A 23,057-nucleotide genomic window follows, 5' to 3' on the forward strand; every position below is an offset into this window, starting at 1 on the left:
AGACGACTGAAAGATATAGCATTCTTGGTTGCGTTGTTCCTATTTGTCTTTACGTACTATTGTTATTTCGAAAATAGATTAAGAAAAAAAAAATGTCTCGATAGGCTCTGCCTTAACTTTTGCGCACGCCAGTTTAAGATTGATATGCAATACTAATAATCATATTGATTTTGTTCTTGCTAGTAGTAGAATACCGCACATAAATATTGAACATTCTCTTTTATGAATCGCTTATGTTAAAGATTATGCTAATATTTTCTGTGCACATGCGGCGTATGTTGCTGACAAACATGTTTAGTCGGTTTACCCTTAATTAGAATTTAATGACATAATTTTTGTGAATCAGGATTATTCTTAAGCTGTACGTATCATTATTATGTACCTGTATAGGCGTTTCGGATCAGTAAGGAAATTCAGCTTTGTGTCATAAAGAATTGTCTCTTTTGTGCTTGTATTCTCCCTGACTTATAGAGCAGTCTATAACCTTTGTTGACATTGCAACTTGGATGTGTGCTCACCCGATATGGTCTATTAATAAAAGCATGGCTCTGCCTCGCCTGCTAAATGAGCATAGTGCCCGTAAATCTCTTCATACTTTATAACATGTCTCATTAATCGAAGTCTGTTGACTTGGAAGCTTTGCAGGGTATAAAACACTGTTATTATTTTTAATGCCATATGATTTAGGGACGACATATATATAGTTACTCGTATCAGGACAACTCCCCCAGAGGACTACTCCCCCGGGGACTATTCCCACCTGACAACTCCCCCGGAGAACCACTCCCCCGGAGGACCACTCCCCCGGAGGACCACTCCCCCGGAGGACCACTCCCCCGGGGGACAACTTCCACCTGACAACTGCCCCGGGGACGTCTCCCGGGGGAAAATCCTATAATGAACAGAGATTTTTTCGTCCTTTAAATTAAAACTCAATTCATATGTGTACAAACATTATTCTATCGATATGAAAGCCTGCTTAAAATTGGCGTTACCTTTAAGACACGTTCGTCTTTATAACAAAGTTTTTGAAATCTCAGCACAAAGTTTAACCATTATACACGCTACAGGTAATGTGAAAAAAAGTAGAAGCGCAGGTCCATTTTATTACTGAAAGTTACTGAAGAGTTAAACACAATGGCGGAAATCGCTTTTGAGGGGAAACGAGTTCATTTCTCAGCATGTACCTGTTTTTCTTCATTATTTTATTTTATTTTAAGATGTCCTTTCTTTGATGATTTTCTTTTTCGTTTTGCAATTCCTGATTATGATAAGGAATGTGTTAATAGAAGTACCTTTTTAATGTGGTCATGATTTTCATCTTAGATTCTTATGATAGTTACTTTATCCTGTGTGTCACTGTCAGTAATGTTAGTTTGCAATTTTCGTTTGTTATGTTGACTGTGAATTTGTCTGAACATCATTTACAATTCTTAATGTCGGAGAAATAATCGACAGAAAAAAGAGTGAATATTTTGTTCCTGAAGAGACTTGAACGTGTAAAATGGTAATATCTTCCAACAGCGCTGGGAAAGCACACCCGCACGGCCAACACAAATCTCTCAGAAGATGGGATAATTTGAGTTTACTCCAAAAAAACAAAAACAAAAAAAAGCTTTATTGAAAACCGAGTTTTGTTAAACACTATTTCATTTGATAACGTTTGAACATGTAAAACAACCTTAGAACACGGAAAACAAACTAAAAGGTAACTAAATATAACAATATGTTAATCTGAATTATAATGTCATACAATCTTTTATCAATATGACATGTGATATTTGGCCTAAATAGATGGAACCCTTTGTCAAGACTTGTGATAATCATGCACCAATTAAAAGTATCAGCCTGAGGGTTAAAAATAGGTATAATTCGTGGATCAATCATGAAATCATTGGTGCCATGTATGAACGTGATTTCTTAGCGCAAAGCAATTAATGATGCACCTTTCCTCCAGAAATAAAAACAAACAAATGTGGTGACAAGTTTCCGCCCTCCTCGCTGTGTTGTGATCCATTCCATGGCTTTGGTTAGCTTCAAGGTCCCACGAGGAGGGACGAGATGAATGCACAATAGGCCTAGGCTTGCATGCAACGAAATACAACGTCAGCACTGGCGGATCCAGGATTTCCAAAAAGGGGGGACGAAAATTCGGCCGAATTTTTTGGATGACTGAATTTGCGTGATGACTTTAAAAAAAAAAGTCATGAAACAGAAAAAGGGGGCGGCCGATTCGCCCCCCCCCCCCCTCCCCAGCCGCCACTGGTCAGGGCTGTCTTCGATCGGCTATTCCTGCTAAAACGCGTGCCTAGCAATGGCGGCATCATGGGGGAGGGGGCTGTCAGAATGATTTTTGGCTCACCCGAGCCGAAGGCTCAAGTGAACTATTGCCATCGCTTTTTGTCCGTCGTCCATCGTCCGTCGTGCGTCGTGCGTCGTCCGTCGTCCGTCGTCCGTAATCTTTTTCATCTTCTTCTCCAGAATCGGTGGGCGGATTTCAACAAAACTTGGTGGGGATTATCCTGAGAGGGTAGGGACCCAAGGTCGTTCATGTGGAGCCTGTAGCACCAGGGGGCCCAGGGGGAGGGCCCCTAAGGGGGGAAAAGGGTAAACTTTCAAAAATCTTCGCCGGACTCAAAAGAGGTAGGCCTACAGTGAAGATATGTGGCCCCCTTGGTCCCCTATAGAGGGTGAAAGTTATGAGGTGGGGGCCAAGGGGGATAAACACATTTTCTTTTTCTTCTTCAGAACCTGTGGCTGGATTTCAATCAAACTTGGTGGTGATCATCCTTGGGAGGTGAGGTCCAAAAGCTTGTTCATGTTATGCATGTGCCCCTCCCCCTTCCCCGAAAATAGGGAGAAATTTGTGCTCCAGACCCAAAAGCGTTACAGTCAAGATATATTGTATGTGGATATTATTTAAAGGTGAAGAATATAAGTCATAGCAATACCTTGGATAGCCCCCTTTGAGCTCGGGGGGGGGGGGGCATTGGGAAAAAAACATATTTTTCTTCTTCTTTAGAACCAGTGGGCAGACTTCAACCAAACTTACTGGGAACCATCCTTAGGAGATGATGGGGTTCCAAAGTTGTTTGTGTGTTTCATGTGGTCCCCAGGGGGCCGGGAGGTAGCCAGCCCCCCTCCCCCTTATTAAAATGAGAATTTTTTTTTTTCTAGACCCAATAGCATTACAGTCAAGATATGTTTAATGCAGATACCTTATAGATAAAGAATATATGTTGTTCACGGCAATTAAATTTGATATGCAACCATTATTCGAATAACGTTTCTGTTTAATACCAACGACTAAAATAGCAGTAGGTGTAGTTGTATGTGATCAATTAGAATTACGTTTCGTTTAAAAAAATCATTGTAATCACTCTTAAATGTCCATAAATTTCCTCTAAGGCTATCTCTCTTCCTCAGCTTTACGTTTTTGAACTGTTGCACACTTAACGCAGATGCTAAAAGCTTTGACAGATCCTCGATTGCAAAAACGTATAACATATACAAATTTGTGTGAATTCCCCTCGGAGCAAGGATCGATTTATTTCCTTTATTCATCACATCTTGTTTATATTCATCTATCATAGTACAATTATCCACTTGAGCCTCAAAGAGCATATTCGGCACCCAGGTCTGTTGGTGTGTCTACAATGATTACTTTGTTGACACTGCCAAGCATTGGAATAGACATTTGTTTCTTCAACGTAGTAACAATAAATATCCCTGAGATAACAAAAAAAAAGAAAAAAAGAAAGGCATATCACGCTAAAAATCTATTTACGGCCACGTGAATGTGGCTATAGTGATGAAGGAATCTTAGGAAGGGAATGCTCTTAATGGAGACTTTTGAAAAAGAGAAATAGTTCAGTCATTTCTGGGTTTTTTTTTAAATCGATTATGGATTTGAAACTGCAACATCTACAGTCTACTTGAAATTCCATGTCAAAGTTAAAATGATGAATGTTGTGTGTGAATTTGGAGACACTATTTAAGGTTACAATTTTAATTGCTTTAAAAACTGACAACATGTTTTTTTTTTTTTAATTCTCAATATTTACTAAGAAGAATGGGTTTATTCCAAAATTCCACAACTTTCCCACTTTATTTCCATTTCAGTGTTCAATGGTTCCTAATGATTCCTTTTTGTTGTATTGTTTCACCATACTAACTTGACTTTAACAAGGTGTGAATTACATTTTAGTTGTTGACGTTCATTGTCAAATTTATAAAGTCGCTCTTGTATTCTTCCTAAACTCCTATTCCTAAACTGAAACGCATACAGTCACCTCGCTAAAGTCGACATCGCGAAATCGAATAATATTGGCTATTAAAGTAAAAACAACAACAAACAAACAAACAAACAAACAAACAAACAAACTTCTATCCCGGAATGGATATAAACAAATTGTGTTAATTTCAATGTGCAAGTTGGATTAAAGGGTTTTTATAGTTTTGGTTGAGACCAAACTTTAGGTTTCTAACATTTTTTTGTTGATATTATTAGAAACCTCTTTAATATGAAATGTGAAAGAGCACGTAAAAATCCAAGAGGAATTCAACGTTTATTTGATGAAAATCAGTTTTGAAATGGCTGAGATATCCAAAGCAGAGCATTCCTCATAAAAGGTGGGACCAATCTTTTATTACGATCACGATTTGTTTGATTTTGTTTTTGGATATCTCAGCCAATCCTAAGCCGATTTTCATGAAATAAACTTAGAATTCCACTTAGAATGGCATGCTCTGTACTATTTCATAAGTGTTTATTGGTATCTTGCAAAAAGTTAAAGGCCCAATCCTCATCTCCACAAATACTTTATCATCCCTCTAATGAAAGTGGAAGGATATATATATATTTTTTTTTTTTTTTTTTTTTTTGGGGGGGGGGGGGGTCCGGTACCTTTGAATGTTAATACAACATCAATTCTGAAGTATACGTAGCCGTATACGTATTTGCCTATTGATGTGTTTTGCTTGAAATCATTTATTTGACCTTCACTATTGGCAAAATATCATTCATGTGCCAATTCCGATCACTTTCGTGATTTACCTGCCATAAAATTGAATTAAACCGAACGCTTCATATGCATTTCTTATGCAAAAATTCAACCAGTATATCTAGAAGGTATACAGTTTTTACTATCAATAACGTTGAATAAGGGGAATTTTATGGTTGTGTATTCATTGTGTGACTGCTCTTCAGAGAGAATTCACATTGTGAGAATGTTGAATCTAAGAATATGCTCATCCCAGCTGATAAGAATGGGAGAATAACGGTTTTCAGAGGTTAAATAGTCCCATTTTGTCGAGAAAATAAAGGAGAAAAAATAGAGAGAAACTGCACAATCATCGTACGCACTCTTGACGGTCCAGGCACATATTTTTCTCATCAAAATGTCAACTTTGACTGTGACAGCCATGGCATTGTTTATCTTAAGAATGATGTATTGCTCTCTTCCTCTTCCTCTCTTTTAATCTCTCTCCCTCTCTTTCTCTCTCTTCTCCCTTACCCTTCTCTTCTCTCTCTCTCTCCCTCTCTCTCTCTCTCTATTCTCTAATGTTGATCTGCAATAAAAATGAAACATATCAGATCTTAAAGATAACATTTTTTTCTCTCGACATCTTTTGAAAGTAGCTAATGTTCAAAACTAAAGAACTACAAAAAGATAGAGACAATGCACTGTTGACATTGTAAGTATAGCATACCATAGCTATATATGTGAAATGATGCCATTGGATGTACTACCCGATAATAACATCATTATCTGTCATGATCGTTCTGCAATAAGCATGGTAGTGTCGCTCGTTGTGACAAAGTGAGAAAATGTTTGATGTTCAAAAGCTCAGAAACTGAATGAAACCCATGTGTCCAAAACATAAGATAACACATGAGGGGAAGAAAATGACAAGAGCAATGGAATAAATTTCATAAAGGGTTGGTATAGTTTCGGTTGAGACGGGGCTTCAGGTTTGCAACGTAGTTTTTGATGATAATTTTTTGAGATAATGAGAAAACTTCTATGAAATATGAAAGAGCCTTTAATTCTAAGAGGAATTCAAAGTTCATTTGATGAAAAATGGTTTTGAAATGGCTGAGATATCCAAAACATAGCGATCCTAATTAAAGGTGGTACCCACCTTTTATTAGTGTAACTTTGTTTTACTTTGTTTTGGGGTATCTCAGCCATTTCAAAACCGATTTTCATCAAATAAACTTGAATTTCTCTTAGAATTATAGGCTCTTTCATATTTCATAGGAGTTTTCTCATTATCTCAAAAAATTATCATCAAAAACGTTGTATACGTTGCATAAAAAAATTGTATGCTCTTGAACATTTCATATGGTTTCTGAGTACCTCGCAAAAAAGTTTAAAACTTAATCCTCATCTCAACCAATACTATACCATCTCTTTAAAATCAAACAGGTGTACTCCCTCCCCCCCCCCCATCCCCTAGAATCCACGCCTAGGGTGGAATCACGTGACTTCAGCAGAGCGACTAGGTGTGTGGATGCATGCAACGCTCTACTGACGGTATTCAATGCGATATGATGCGGGTCAGGCCGCCTTTTCATACCAACAGTGATCTACCTCACCTAAATCTGTATTTACACACAGTCTGTGCAGTACGCGGACAAGTTATAAGCGTAATACAATTTTGGAATACACTCACTTCACATCCTAGCACGTGCGTAGGACCAGAAGCACCTTGATTCATCGAGAGTGTCGACTGTGCGAGGTATCGAAATGGCAACAGCAAAGAGGATCGTTCTCGCCAAGAAATTTGAAGGAGCTCCAAATGACTCTAATTTCCGACTAGAAACGTACACCCTTCCAGCTTTGAAGGATGGTGGTGAGTATATTAGAACCTATAAACTTACCCAGTTTCTATCTATTAAAAGCACTATAAAGGTATCAATATATATTATCAATATAATTGATGCAGTCTCCAGGGCCCTGTTTCATAAAGCTGTTCGTAAAGTTACGAACAACTTACGAGCGACTGGTGATCAGTTCTTGTGCTGAATTATTGAAATTCTGATAGGTATAGCACATCAGAACTGCACCAGTCGCTCGTAAGTTGTTCGTAACTTTACGAACAGCTTTATGAAACAGGGCCCAGACCACACATTGTAGGAAAGAATTGATTTGTTCATAGCTGTCAAGGCGTGCACGGGCGTTTCGTTGTTTTATTGTTAACGATGGTGCTGTCCGCTCTTTAATATAGGTATTGGCAGCAGTTGCATGATTCTTGTACATTTTCCATGTCTGTTTCAGTTGCGTCGTTAATGTGATATCGAACACAAATTTCGTGTATTTTTTTCCATTAATCAGTCATATATGTATATTCATTTCAGAGGTGCAGCTCGAAGCCCTGTTTCTAACCGTTGACCCTTACATGAGGTGAGAAACGATGTTTCTTATTGTATTTTGTATCTATCGAATAATAATTAGGCCTTTGTCTGAAACATCCTGAAGAAGTTTGGTTCTTCTTTTTATTAACACTACAGGTCGCAGTCTTTGGGTTGCATGCCTGTAGCAATGTCTCTTTTCGCACAATCTTTCTGTCTGTGATCGTAATTGAAATTGAGCAAAAACAAGTTAGTATTTGATAAAAAAAGAAAACAAACACAATGCTATACATGAGGACAGGTCTCTTTAATTCCCTTTCACTTTTGCTGGTCGATGTATACCTGCAGAAAAAATCTTGCGCAAAGCATCGAGAATATTTCGTTGTCAGAATAATTTGACTGTCACTAGATCGCGAGGAATTACATCAAGTTTCAGGTGATACCAAGAGACGCATTTGATAATAAGGCCAATCATTATAATTATCTTGAATCTCACTATGTTCATCCTTGTCTAATATGACTACGCTGTCTGTATATATATAGAGCTGAATACATACAATGGGCAAAATACAAATAGTTTTTTGTTTTTTTTCTTTCCAGTCAAGTGTCTCTGCTAATTACACGATCTCTACATGTAGATCAACGTTAAATTAACTGCAGTGTTCAATGAGTTAATTAAATTAGAACCGAAGTTCGCGAAGATATCATATGAATATAGTCTTTGCGCAGGGGCCAATATCCCATTGCAGAACACAGTGAGTTGGCTGACGCTATAGATAGTGATCATACAACACGCCAAGTACAAGTGTACTTGAATGAACCAATAGTGTGTAGGATCTCTGCTTGAACTAGAACTTTGAACTTCACGGAAGAAAAAAAAAAATCTTCGTCTGTCTAGAGTGCAGGCTGTTGTTGTGTCTGGAGCGTCTGCGCATGAACTGTTTGCCTGACCTTTGACCCTCACCTAAACAGAAACACTTTGTTTATTCTGCTTTCCATATTGGTCGGAATTTGGGGGAGCGAAAGAGAATACATGTAATTTAGCAAACGATTTTGTGTGATTGACTCACGTTTAGATATTGATATTGAGTCATATGCGTACTACGTGCAGACATGACTTAAGTTTCATTATCTAAACGGATTATATTGTTTATCTTTGTATATGACTAGCTCTACCCACCCTTGCTATTAACTGTTCATATTTCGTGAATTCTATATGTTCATAATTACTAGGTATACATGTTTATTTTTACATTCTTCATGTCCGACACTTGTCCCTTAAACTATCCATGAATTTCTACAAAAGAAATGTTCAATTTCTGATACTGTATGTAAAATAGTGCCAAAAAAGCATCAAACTTGTATGAGCGCATGCGGTGTGCTTTTGTATACGTTGACGAGGTGCAGGTAGACTAAGCATGCACGATACGCACAGACACACACAACACTGCACGGAGCTTTTCGAGGTCAATTCGATACTAGTATATCGGAATTTTTTATTCACAATAGGCTTTTTTGTCCAGTGTTCCCTTTTGGCACCGGGTGTGTAACTTTAATCGTATATAACCATGACTTGCATGTTTTTTTTTTTTCAAATAGAAATAACAAAGATAACAACAAAGAGAGTACTCGCAATGGTCTCAAGCAATACATTAAAGATCATATGGGAACACATACAGTAATTGTGTGAATAATAATATTATATAATTATGATTCTCTCTCTCTCCCACTCTGTCTTTATCTATATATATATAAATGTGAAAATTTTGAGATAGGTTTTCATCGGGATTTCCCCTCTCTTTGTCTCAATATATTATATACATAGAGAGACAGACAGACAGACAGACAGTACAGACAAATAGTGTGTGTGTGTGTGTGTGTGCGTGTGTTCAGCTTGTGACCGCTCTCCCCCTCTCTCTCTTCTTCATGAATTATTTTTTCTTCCATCTCTAAAACCTCTCGCCATTGTGTCGAGTGACTGTCTATATCAACACCTCCCCCCCCTCCCCCTTTATCCCCCCTGACCAAAAGACATTTATAGCCTTCAGCAATGGGATTCTATTGTGCGCATGCACTTATTGATCTAATGCTTTCTTCTTTTGAAAGTATAGCGGGAAAGTCTCATTCAGTCTATTACATTGTTCTACAAATAGTATAAGATTTTTATCTCAACGTCGAGACATACTCGTGTTCGCAGAGTATATGAAGGAGGCAACGCGATATAGACGCGGACTCACTGAAAAAGCGGGCCTTTGTAATAGTCATAGACTTTAGGAAAGCACAAACTACGGGGCAAACTGCCGTGTTGAGGACAAGAAGGGGACAATGCAACTTGGTAAAGTAGCTAATGCTCACCTATAGGACCTTGTCCACCGTGCAAAACTGCGATTTGGTGATAAGGTGACTTATCGAAGCTCGACCAGGGCCCTGTTGACTAAAAAGCTGCAATCAAACATAATATTATGTCAGAAAATTGAACGGTATATGTCAGGTATCGCCAAATCAGAATCGAGTTTTCACAGATCTATGTTTGATTGTCTGACCTGTGTTTGATGTCAGTTTTAAAACAAAAGGACCCTTATGACTTGTCTCGGATGGGAAGTTGTAAAAGTAACATGTTCAATTTAGGAGCGCAATCAATGTACCTTCTTGGTATGGTTGGTCCTACACAGGAAAGCTGCATGATTGCGTTGTTTGCGAATAAAATCGGCCAAAATATTGTAAAATGACATTGGGATTCGCTGAAAGGAGTACAATTCTGAAATTTTGAGCAATTTCCGTTCTTCACTATTAGTGGCCGGCATTTATGATTTGCCTTGAAGAATTAAACCGTTTTTTTTTTTGTTTATTTTGCAGAGTTTTTCCAATTGAAGTCGGAAACCCTATGATTGGTGAGCAAGTGGCAAAGTAAGTATTTGTAGAGAAAAACAAAACAACAGTTGATTGCACTATTCACGTATTTGATTTGTTCACTTATCAACGAACCATTTAATGTACACTTCAGTTACAGTACAGCAATTAACGTTACTATTCGCGCAAAGAAAGCGAAATGAATGTATCCAACGTTCCTCTGTTAGACGAATTTAACTACATCTTTATCTTTACAATGCGACTTGCAGAAACATGTTTGATGCGTTTTCTTCGACAGAATTATTCAATTAATCTTGTGCGCATATATTGTCCGATTGTAATGTCGAAAGCAACCTGGAAACTTTACCACTCTTTCGATTTCATTCGGATATGCTGTATCATGATAGATTCATACAAGAAGACTCTGTGCTTTGATGCAAGTATAAAATATCCCCTAACTTGAAAGACAAGTAGAAGAGTTGAAAGTTTAATAACCATGTGTTTACTCGACAGGCTTAAAAAAGACTTCTTACAGAATTAAGCAATCAGGGCTCATAATAAGGCTTATACATCTTCAATAATGTTAGCATTTGAACAAAAATGCCATATTTGAAATAAAGAAATACGTTCTTTTGTTATTCTTTTATGGTTTCGAGACCCGCATTGGTAGGAATTGTGGGTTATCAAAATTACGTTTTTCAGAAAATTTGCAATAGCTGTTCGTTTCTGGTTTGTGTGTGTGTGTGTGTGTGTGTATGACCACGGAATGTTCGTTCAGTTTTGGTTTGTTTCTTGCCTTTCTTACGTCTCAACAGAGTGGTCAAGAGCAAAGACCCGAAGGTGCCCGTCGGTTCCATTGTCCAGGCTAACGCTGGATGGACATCGGGGTCCGTTGTTAAAGGATGTGACGTAACAATCGTCGCCGACTACCCCGATCCCAAATGGCCCAAGTCGCTGGCGCTTGGCACCCTGGGTATGCCAGGGTGAGTTAGAGCAAAATAAGGACGTCTTTAATATATTTCCCTTGAGCAGGCGGATTTGATTATTACTGAGTAGATTACTCATTTACAACATTTTAAGGGATACAAAGCACGTGTAGGCTTGTGGCAGGATGGGACGTATATCACTGGTTGATGATTGTCCATCCCTTTCATGTTTGGGCAACAGAGGACTTAAGTAAGAATCAGTGTTTATTCCTTGAGTCACAAGGATTATGTTTATATTACAGAAATGAGAAGGTCTCCAGCTTGCCTCTGTATTTCGACCGCTCTAAAAGTTCGGGACAGAACACAGAGCTTAGCCTACCAATTAGGGACCTTTAACTCGATCTAATGCGAGTCATTCCTTTCCCTTTATATTAAACTGTTCTTTCATACTTAATACGTACGTGACGACAATGTACATAAATATAATTTTGCATTACATTATCATGATTATGTAGGATATGTAGGGTAATCCCTATCGTGTTTGCGTGCCATGTTGTTTAAAATATCTCTCCTTTTTTTTTCAACCGTGGCAGGAAGACGGCCTACCTGGCTTTCCTTGATATCTGCAAGCCGAAAGAGGGAGAGACTGTGGTGGTCAGTGGTGCGGCCGGAGCGGTCGGTGCAGTGGTCGGTCAAATCGCCAAGATCAAGGTCAAGAAACTCCTCCGGTTAATGGACTAGTGAAATTTGAGACCGAGTCTCAAGGGTGTTTCCATGCCCGACTATATTGAAACTTACAATTAGTACAGCTTGTTTGAGATTATCTGACAATGTTCATAACAACATGGAAACAATGGTTCCGCGACATTTGCTCCTGTGACAATAATATTGCTCCCATGAAATATCTGCACGCTAAGCCAAACATATTCTGCTCACAAACATAAACCTAACCCTAATCCCAATCCTCACATCAAACTAAACCTAAAACCCTATCACAATCCTTATCCTAACCCTAATGCCCGTGGAGAAAATAAGACTGTAGCAGTCGCAGGGGCAATGTCGTGTCCCCGAAAACAATAGACCTGCTGACAGTTGCCTGTTTTGTGACATTAACTATGGTTCAAAATCTGAGTTTCTTAAATCTGGACTAAGTGAGTGAGTACTTCTGTACGCAAGAATGAAGTTCTTTTTTTTTACGGGAGTTGTTAACAGGACCCGTTTTCTTTGTCTTCGTTGATGTGCATCTTTTTGACAGTTACATAATCATTTTTTTCATGATGCGTTAGCATCATTATAAGCCACTGCTGTTCGCTTTGCTTCATTAAAAAACAAATCTCAATGCTGAATACCTCTCGAATAATTGCGAGCCTTTTGATTCAAAGATGGGAGTGAATTTCCATTTATGCAAGATACGATATTACCTCATTTCAAAAAATATACATTCGTGTTTTACATCTGTTTTTCCTATATTATGTGCGCTTGAATAAATATCTATTTCCTGATTTCCTATCATACGTCTCTTTCGAAACAGGGTTGTAAAACCATTGGCTTTGCCGGCTCTGAGCAGAAGTTAAAGTATCTGAAGGATCTTGGCTATGATGTTGTCCTCAACTACAAGAACGTCACTGACTGGGACAAGGCGTTAAAGGAGGCAGCTCCAAAGGGCATCGATTGCTACTTTGACAATGTAAGTATTACACTGCTAAAAGTCCGGTGTTGAATATGAAACACCGAGCTGGTGTTAAATTTCCGGTGCTCATTTGTGGTGTTTGATTAACACCTCCAGGTGTCATTTCAAAATCTGAAATTGTTTTTTGAATAAAATGTTCTTCTTGTTGATTTTGAACTTCAACAAGACGATTAAGAATTTTCCGATAAAGTACTTGATTTTTGGAAAAAAAAAAGTGTAAACAAATTTACACCACAGTAACACCTGTTGGATTGGTCTACTATTGAAACTGGACGGGTGTTATACCATTGATATTAACACCAGTGCAGTGTCAAAAAATATCACCAGATACAGTGTCAAATTAACTCCACAAGGTGCCAGGTGAACACCATAACAACATACTTTCTACACCTGTGGGTGTGGTCCTCTATTGACACTTGATCGGCGTTAGATTTAACCCTATTCTAACTGGGCTATTTGAGACCAAGTTTTTACTGAGGGGGGGGGGGTCAATTTGACCCCCCCTTCAGATCTCGGCCGCCGATCGCGCAATCGCCGCGAAATTTTGCCTGAAGATAGAGCTGGATGTCAACTGCAAGATTACATGGTCATACAGTAGAAAAATATTGCCTTTCTATTTTTAATAAATTAATTATGCAAATTTGTGCATGAAATCATATTTTCACCTATAACTTAATTAAAAAGACTGGAGGATTGCTAAATTTTTGTGTCAGAATTCCTCAAGACACATCAAAAAATTTTAGTGTAAAAAAATAGCACAATCGAAATCAATTTCTTTTGTTTTTTATTGTTTTGTTAATTTCTTATGTATTTTATTGTTTTTCGACCTTTTGTTTTCTATTGTTTTTTTGCCAAAATTTGTTGCAGGCACTTTTTCAGGCTTATCTACACTAGAATTGATTAATTTCAATGGTTAAAAGTTGAAATAATCTAATCTATATCAATTTAACCAAAAAACACAATTTGCATTGGATTTGCACACGTTATCTTGAATTTGAGCTGTTTTTTGGTTGACATGCATATGCAAAACATTACGTAACTTCAAAACGGTGTACCCGGACGTCGCAAATTTGGTCTCAAAATATGCGGGAGACTTCAATGAAAAAAGTCGTGAAACAATGCGGCAAAATCTTTGCGCGTTGCGAAATCGTGGCGCGAAACGTCGAGGGGGGGGGGTCAATTTGACCCCCCCCCCCCCCAGTTAGAATAGGGTTAACACCTAATGGTGTTAAATCTAACACCGACTTTATTACAGTGTTAACATAAATATACACAATACAATGAATGTTTAATACGCTCTTCCTATGAAGCTCATAGCGCGTAGGGAATTACAGATATGAAACATTTTCAAACACAATTCAGAATATTAAAATGAAAAACGTTTTCACCAAACTTCAGTCAATCACTTGGACGTCACACAGTAGGGCCACTCAAGAGATTGTGGGTTCTTCTTCGTATTATAATGATTATTATTAATATTTATTATTATTATTATTATTATTATTATTATTATTATTATCATTATTATATTATTATTATTATTATTATTATTATTATTATTATTATTATTATCATTATTATTATTATTATTATCATCATCATCATCATCATTGAGGATCGCGTCGGATTTTGCACTTCTTAAATTGGTAAAACATGTAAAAAGCCCCCAATTACGAAATGCCTGTAATGAAGCCATAACATTATCGAGACAATATCGTATCACTCTTCATTTACTTCTCCTTATTGTGTGAAGACGAGACGACGTCTGGGCGGGGGGGGGGGAGGGGGAGGTTGTGAGGGGCTCCTTTTTCTGATCAGATATTCAGAATACGCAGCAAGGACTGCGTTCAATAGCTTTCCTATGTTTGACGCGTTTGAATACCCGATCAAACGCGATTTCAAATGCCTTTCAGACCGCGTTTATCGAGTTAGTACGTTTATCAACGGCGTCAGGAGTGAGTCGATTGGGAAGCTTTGTCACTGCGCAACTCCATTGCGCAGATTGACCCGAAAAGCGCAAATTGTGCTCGGCAGTGATGGCGTGAGGTATTAGGGAGCTTTAGATTTTAGACGCGCGGACGTTCAAAGAGAAAAAAACATGATCTGAGCGTGCGCAGTAGCGCGGATCAAGTTACTGCGCACGCTCAGAACATGTTTTTTTTTTCTCTTTGAACGTCCGCGCGTCTAAAATCTAAAGCTCCCTATTAACGCGTTTCAAAACGACTTTGCGTTTATCAACCCTACAGAAATGTTTGCGATCGCACATTCTTTCAGCGTTTCAAAAACGCGCTTCTAACTCCATATAATCAAACAGTTTTGGTTTTCAACTGCCTTAATCACCCTGAATTGTTTTTAAAACTCTAATTCTGGACCAGAAGTGAGTTGATAAACGCACCCAGTATTTAATTTCAGTTTCAATTTATTTATGCATTTTTTTTTAAAGCACGTGCAAACACAAGGTTCCTAGCAGATGGCCTGATTTGATTTTTCCCTAAAAGTTAAGCTTTTTTTATTGCTAATTAACCCTTTCAGTGCAATGAGTCAATTTAATGTGCACGAGTTCCATAGACAAACCAATATACAGGAAATAAACGAGGCACACAAAGAGTTAATCACATATATTATTGCACGTAAGTCTGTAATTGAAGTCTGAGGCTATGAAGACTTGTTTTTGTTTACATCCTCCCATGTAGTAATCTTTACACACCACAATTTGAATAACGAATGATGCTACATGTACATACATTATAAAATCAACAAACCGGACTCTTTCTTTCTTATTTTTATTTATTCTGAAGGTTCGTTATCTAGAATTGAAATAAGTTTCATTATTAAACAAAAAACAGAAAGTAAAATATAAAAAAATATGAAAAAGGTGCGTACTAATAAACCTTCGGAATAGCGGACCTTTTTTATTTTTATTTTCGCTTCAGTGTATTGAATAACGGGCCTCAATTTATTTTCAGATTAACGAACATTCAAAGTAACGGAACTTCGGATTAACGTATGCTGTAACCAGTAAACTCTCACCGATATTTTTCTTACATCTATTCTGTATTCAAATAGGTCGGAGGAATTATATCCAGCAAGGTCATGGACAACATGAATGAAAAAGGACGCATATGCTGCTGCGGCTCAATCAGTGTATATAATGCCAAGGACCCCGTACTAGGTATCATCCAATGCAACTTTAAAAGCAGTTCATTAACTTTGCCACGTTCCGTCTTGTACGCAGTATTGTCCCCACAGCAACAAACTCCAATATCATAAAAATCAAGTGAAAACAAAGCGAAAAAAAAGGTATCAATTGCCATCTGTCAAGCAGTTGTGACTATTATCAGGGCTCGATATTACCGGTGCCCGATGGCCCGGAGCCACTAAAAGTTGGTGTCGGGCCCCCTTTATCATGTTTATTTATCTATCGATGGCTCGATCGGGCAACTAAGGTTCAAAATGGATTGTTATTTTTGCTTTATTTCCGGCCACTACATATTGTTTTCAGGGCATCCGAAATTTCATATTTATAGATTTAAGTGGCCTGAGCGGGCACCCAAACAAAAATGAATAGGAAATACAAGTATTATCATGCAGCTAGTGCTGCACACAATCTTTAGGGGGAGAAGCTTTCAGAACAGAATGTAAATGGTGAATACTAACTCGTGTCGTTTGCAATAATCAAATGACCAATGTATACGAGGCTAACCCATAAGTCTTTTAATAATGTGTCGGAACTGTTTACGTCTAGCGCCCATAACTGCAGCAGCGCTTTTCTTTCAGTTTTACTTCACACTCTTTCACAAAAGTAAGGAATATTCAACAAAATATTTTTGAGGCAAATTCAACTTCACTGTAGCTAATAAATAGAGTTTTAGTTGTTCCCGACTTACATTTTTTTCCACACTGACATGATATAATCTGTTCTCTAGATAGATGATAATAATTTTGATGATGTGATTATTCTGTTTTCTCCAGTATCATTATTGAATAAACTTTTTCCCGTGGCTCTATCTTGAGGAGCAATAAATATTGACATGCACATTTTGTTTTAAAAGTGCCGCCTGTTCAGATGAACGTGATTCTCAAACGCCTGACGATCGTTGGCTTCGTCATCTTCGATCACATGCAGCGTTCTGACGAGGCCCTCAAGGCCCTCATTCCATGGGTGCAACAGGTATCTTCTGCTTTCATTGTGTGTGTGTGTGTGTGTGTGTGTGTGTGTGTGTGTGTGTAATGGTTTAAAACGAGGACACACGTACAGTTGTACGAATTTTACATTTAAACTGAGGACACACAGAGAACCGAGGACGTCCTCGGTATGCATACCAATCCAAACGGTCTGCTTTTTTCATGCTTTTGCATATAGGGGTACATGTTTGTAGGTCCTCGATTAGCATTTTTCCAATGTGTAATAAGTCCTCGGTTGGATGGTAATATACGAATGAGTCCTCGGTTAACAAGAGTCCTACTGACACACAGGTCCTCGGTTATGCGGTAAAATTCTTATGGGTAAAACAGGTCCTCAGTTTTCACCGTAGACGCGTATCTGTGTCTGTGTGTGTGTTTTCCGTCATTATTCAATTCAAAATTGAGACAATGCTGCCAAAATCTTTACAGAGATATTCTCTTCAAAAATTAATACACATGCACTTTTGATTTCATTATTTTGTTTTTGTCTCATCATTGGTCAATTCAAAGTGGAGACAATGCAGGGTAAGGTTTTACATGCAGACATATTTATGATAATAATGATAATATGAAATATATAAATAGCGTGTGATAGTGTTTAATTCAAAATGGAGACAATGCTGCCAAAATCTTTACAGAGATATTCCCTTCAAAAATTAATACACATGCACTTTTGATTTCATTATATTTTTGTCCCATCATTATTCAATTCAGAATGGAGACAATGCAGCGTAAGGTTTTACATACAGACAAATTTATGATAATAATGATGATATGAAATATTTATATAACGTTTAATACAAACATGTGTCGAAGAACAAAAAAAAAACAAGCATATAAATCAACTACGATTACAAATAACAATCTACACATAACCATCAGTTCTATTCGTTAAATAAATATGCTTTAAGCTTCTTTTTGAAAATGTCAGTGGAGGTGGATGACTGAATATGAGTAGGGAGGTTGTTCCAAAGAAGGGGGAGGGCACAAACGGAGAAAGCACGGTCACCATAACGGTTGTGGGTGCGAGCGACATAATGCATAAACTTTACAAACTTAACATAACAATTAAACTGTTAAGTTGATGAATTCCATAAATTTCATGGAATTCATCAATTGTGTTTTCTTCATTTTGCTACAGATTATCACAATCCCATGTACTTTGTTAACTTACGTTTTTGTAATAATAAGTACAAATATGTTCAGCTTATACATGATATATAATTTTCAACGTTTATTTGAAGGAAATGAAAATAACTTTGAACTTTGAATCCTGTTCAAACAAAGAATGAACTTGCGTAGACCAGATGAACAGAATGATCCGTCCACTAATACTTGAGAAGGAATCCATTTCATTATTTTTCACTGAATGTCTCTTTCCAATGACATTGATTGATAAATATCACTTTTTCTGTCATGTGGATGTGGTGTCAAGCAGCATTTATATGGATTACATGAATAATCATTACATCACAGATGCTTATCCCAGTGAATTTAAAAACCAGCATGCCCGTCAAGCCCGTTGGTACTCATAACCCTTTTTCTGCTCATGCGCAAAGTGGAACTCCACACTAGGTTATTACACTTTATACATAAAAATGTCTACCCTATCTGTAGAATAACTCTTATCACTGTTGTCTTCTCAGTCAATATCGCTGTTTAGTTCTGAGAAAATGTAATTAGGGCATATGGATAGCGTGTAATAAAAAAAAAAGTTGACATGCCATGAACTCTACTCGTGCACTATCCATGTACAGTAAGCTTGTTTTAAAGAGACACAAGAAACTGTTCTACTATTGTGTTGTTTTGTATGTTCGGGCTGCAGACGAATCTGAAATACCTGCAAATTACCGAATGAGACGTTTTCATACGTTTTTGTTTCATCTCTGACGTATAGGGAAAGATCAAGTACAAGGAACACGTGACCGAAGGCTTCGAGAATACGCCCAAGGCCTTCATGGAACTCTTCACAGGGTCCAACTTTGGGAAAGCTGTAGTCAAGGTGTGAACCACTGCGCGGCTCGCTGGAACGCCGCTTCGAAATATCGTCACATCTTAAAGCTGACGTCAATATGTCGTCAATATGTCGTCATTATGTCGTCAATATGTCGTTGTTTATGTTTTCGATAAAATGTTGTTAGTTTTCTTTTTACTTAGTATGAAATAGGAATCTATATGCCTGTTTCTCCTATCCTCGTTCGATAAAAATATTGTCAAAGATGTTTTAAATGATAACTTTTTGCTGTCTTTCGACCATTTAGGAAAAAGCTTTTATTTTGTCTCTCATAGTACACTTGTGTAAAAAGGTTTTATAAGCTGCCATTCTTCTTTTTTAGAGTCTTTTTTTCTTCAACATTATAGCACTTTTTTAGAGATTGGAAATATTTTACACAAAATGAGGAACGGTGACGATTCGATAGTCTTTGGTTGTTATTCACAGATGTCAAAATAGTCATTAATGTCAAGATAGGCATTATGTAGGTTATCTGAATGGAAATTGATCTTACTCACGTTTCCACATTCCCGTAGAAGTGTCTGTAATGTCTTGTGAGACCTCTTTACCGTCAATGAAGTGCACAACTTTCAGCATTGCAGCATAACAACTCTTTTGATGCGTCTTATATGGTAATAAAATGCTAAGACATGAATTATACTATAAAACTGTTGCTAGTACAGTTTGCTACATACCTAAAGTACATGTACGCTGCGCCTGGCAGGGATAGCTTCGCTACTACACCTTGCACTTCTGAATTAATTAACAACAAAATAGTTATTAGCACACGTGTGTTCAGGATAACGTCATTTTCATAAGTGATATTTTAGACGCCAGACATTTACAGTATTACACTGTATTGATATTTTAGTAAACATCATTGTTCTCAATACGTCTTCCAAACGTAATATACTTACCGGTAAGACTTATTCTTGTCAAACATAAGCGAAAGAAGATCTGTGTAATCTGTTTTTCTTGCCATCTTTGATTGTGAAATATTTTAAGGCAAATGTTAAGTTGAAATGAGTATTCAAAGTTTTATATAATGTCTGCTTCGAATTCACATAACTTGAGAAAACCTGAACAGGTATTGTTGCATTTTGTGGGAACATGAAAATAAGTCTTCTCGTTAGTAAAATTAATGTAAAAATATTTCGTTTGGACCGAATGCTTTGCTGTTATTTGTCAATGATTCAAACAGTGCATTTCTCTATCAGCTGATGGAAATGATCGTGATGCCAGGAAAACATGATGCAACTGTTTGAACAAACGTAACATGTGAATCGATACCACAGTCCGTAAAAAAATAAAAGTTTGTACAAAGATATCATACAGCAATCGCATCTCGATTTTTAAATGAAATACAACTGTATGTGTCGATTATGTGTATTCTTGTGTAGGCTTTATGCCTTGCCTGTGCATATAGTCAGTTTGTCAGTGAGTGCATGAAAGCAAAGTCGGGTGTGTGTTGTTTTTGATTCATCACTATAGTTATATCTTATTGAGTAGATTAATATATGAAATGAAATGAAATGAGATTTATTTACCAAACAAACAAACATCGTCGACAAAGTCACAACAATTAATAGTTAAGATATAGTTTGGCAAAAAAGAACTGGCAATAGCGTGCAGGCTAGTCGAGGCCAGTTCTTTCAATGATATAGATTATAATATAACGTATTTACAATATTTACAGAAGAATTGTTATAATAGTACATAATTATTTACATGTTTTCATAGGGGATCGTTATTATATTGATAACAGATACTTTCGCAATGATATCCGAAAAACAATACGGGTGTTTATCTTTTTGACATAATGAGGAAATCCTCTCCAAAGTATACTGCCTGCATATGACAAGGCGTCTTTACCTGTTTCAGATCTGATTCTTATTGATTTATAATTCATGTTATTTTTAAACCTTGTATCATAATTATGGTCAATAAACATATTGATGTCTATTATATCACTTTATTTTTCTTTATGTAATGTTCGCAGCATATAATTATTCAATCTGATAAACTAATATCGAACAACTAAATTCATGTGTGTGTGCTTTTGTTTGTCGCAAACATAGTCTGTTTGCTACTGAGTGTGTTAAGACAAGGTCGGGCAGCTGTCGGGTGTGTGTTATTTTGGATTCATCGTCTACTTTATAGTTATATGTTATTGATGAGTTACCAATATATGAATATATATATTGATATCCGTTATATTACTTTATGTTTCTTTATCTAACAACTTAATTCATGTGTGTGTGCGTGTGTGTATGTGCGTATGTTTGTGTGCTTTAAGATAATGTCTGGTGTAACGTTGTTTTTATATGTATCACATGTATCAGCTCTCTTACAACGTTTACCCCTGTTTTTCTCTAAAGCAAGGTTATATACCTCATATTTCATAAACAAGAACAAAGAGTGTATAAAACAACAATTGCAAAACAAAACACCAAAACAAAGCAAAACACAAACAGGACTCATTGTGTCAAACGAACAGATATCATCGGTTTCATATTCTGGAACTGGTGAAAGAAATATACTTTGAAAGTAAATACAAAACTAAACAGCAAAGGAAGGTTACAGGAAAAGGCAGGAAAATGGAGGATAGAAGCAGTCATGGTAATTCATTCAGATTGCGCCAAAATGCTTGCTGCCTACGTCGTTTATTTGTATATTTATTAAAATAAGTTGGGCAACTTTGACATAATGTATAGCATTTGCTTATTTTGTTGGATGACAGTGTCCAGTTTACTCCAAGAAGAGAAATGTGAAGCTCGAAGAAATTCGTCGAGAGGCAAAAGGGCATACAACTATAAAAATACAAATTGTAATTTTGGAAGCACATCTGAACGAGTGAGATATAGACTGGGTATAAAAGAACAATGACAACAGCAGCAACAACAGCAACCGTTCTCTATATCTAATAATCTAAATTATAGTGATAATGATAGTGATGTAGGAATGATGATGAACACGAGGACGACTATAATATGTATCAACCTTGAAACAGTATTGTACAGTTGTCCCAGTTCCCCGGGTAACCGCTTTTCAGAGTTTTCACTGCTTAAACCACAAGTTCACCTTCATAGACATGTGGATTGAGTGAATGCAGCAATATTAATAGAACACATCAGCAAGAGTTTAGAGAAAATTAGAAAATCCGTTTAAAAGTTATGCATTTTTTTAAAGTTTCTGCTTAGTCACTGCTCGATGAGAAGACTACTACAGATTGTGATGTCACATGTGTATAACTATATAGAAAATATAGGGAAAATTCAAGATATTTTCACTTTTTTCGCATAGTAAAAGAACACTTGACTTCCCTCTTTCAGAAGGTAAGGGGAATAATTCTCTTTTAATTTTCCTTATAACGTTGTGACATCATGTGACATCATACACTCTAGTAGTGACTGTGCAGATAATTTAAAAATTCATGAATAACTTTTGAACGGATTCTCCGATTTTTTCCAAGCTTTCACTGATGTGTTCTACAAATATTGGTGCATTTACTCAATCCACATGTATATATAAAGGTGGACTTGTCCTTTAAAATGGAAGCCCTGACATTCATCCATAGCTAAGAATCACGAGATACTAAGTTTTTGGTTAATAGCAGCATTTTCGTCAAATTATCTGATTACAACTTCTTGTCATATAGAAGCAAGATGACTTCTAATTTTTGAATACGCACAAGCATCACAACAGCACATCAAGGTATTGTTTGATTTAAATTCTCTGTATTTTATATTCGTTATGTAAATTTCGACCCAACTATCGTTCATCTGGAATGCACGTAGATAGATTTTCACGAATCCCTATGTTGACATCATAATCCTCTCCGGTCACCGATCCATAATATCCTCGACCACCAATGTCAACATACTTTTTGTGCTGACTCAGTCGGCTACGTGACCATGGAACAACCAGTTACTGCTACATGCCGCAACCTATTCACATACTAAATCACAGATACCGCAATCGTTCAATCACGACATTAATTCAAGTGGCTTAAAGCTGATGTGCTGCTGAAAATGAGATTAATTTTTGAAGATACCT

The 23,057-nt window shown here is 37.0% G+C and overlaps 1 protein-coding gene across 1 annotated transcript; it reads left to right on the top strand.

Annotated features, from left to right (window-relative positions):
* The first annotated feature begins 6,749 nt into the window (after positions 1-6,749).
* On the top strand, positions 6,750-19,071 carry LOC140235661 (prostaglandin reductase 1-like). Its single transcript, XM_072315670.1, has 9 exons — positions 6,750-6,858; positions 7,364-7,409; positions 10,214-10,264; positions 11,023-11,190; positions 11,727-11,844; positions 12,665-12,820; positions 15,890-15,995; positions 16,876-16,994; positions 18,906-19,071. The coding sequence occupies exons 1-9, from the start codon at positions 6,753-6,755 to the stop codon at positions 19,014-19,016; spliced, it is 981 nt and encodes a 326-aa protein (XP_072171771.1). The 5' UTR covers positions 6,750-6,752; the 3' UTR covers positions 19,017-19,071.
* Positions 19,072-23,057: the final 3,986 nt, after the last annotated feature.

This window comes from Diadema setosum, chromosome 12 (assembly GCF_964275005.1).
Source record: "Diadema setosum chromosome 12, eeDiaSeto1, whole genome shotgun sequence".
Lineage (NCBI taxonomy): Eukaryota > Metazoa > Echinodermata > Echinoidea > Diadematoida > Diadematidae > Diadema > Diadema setosum.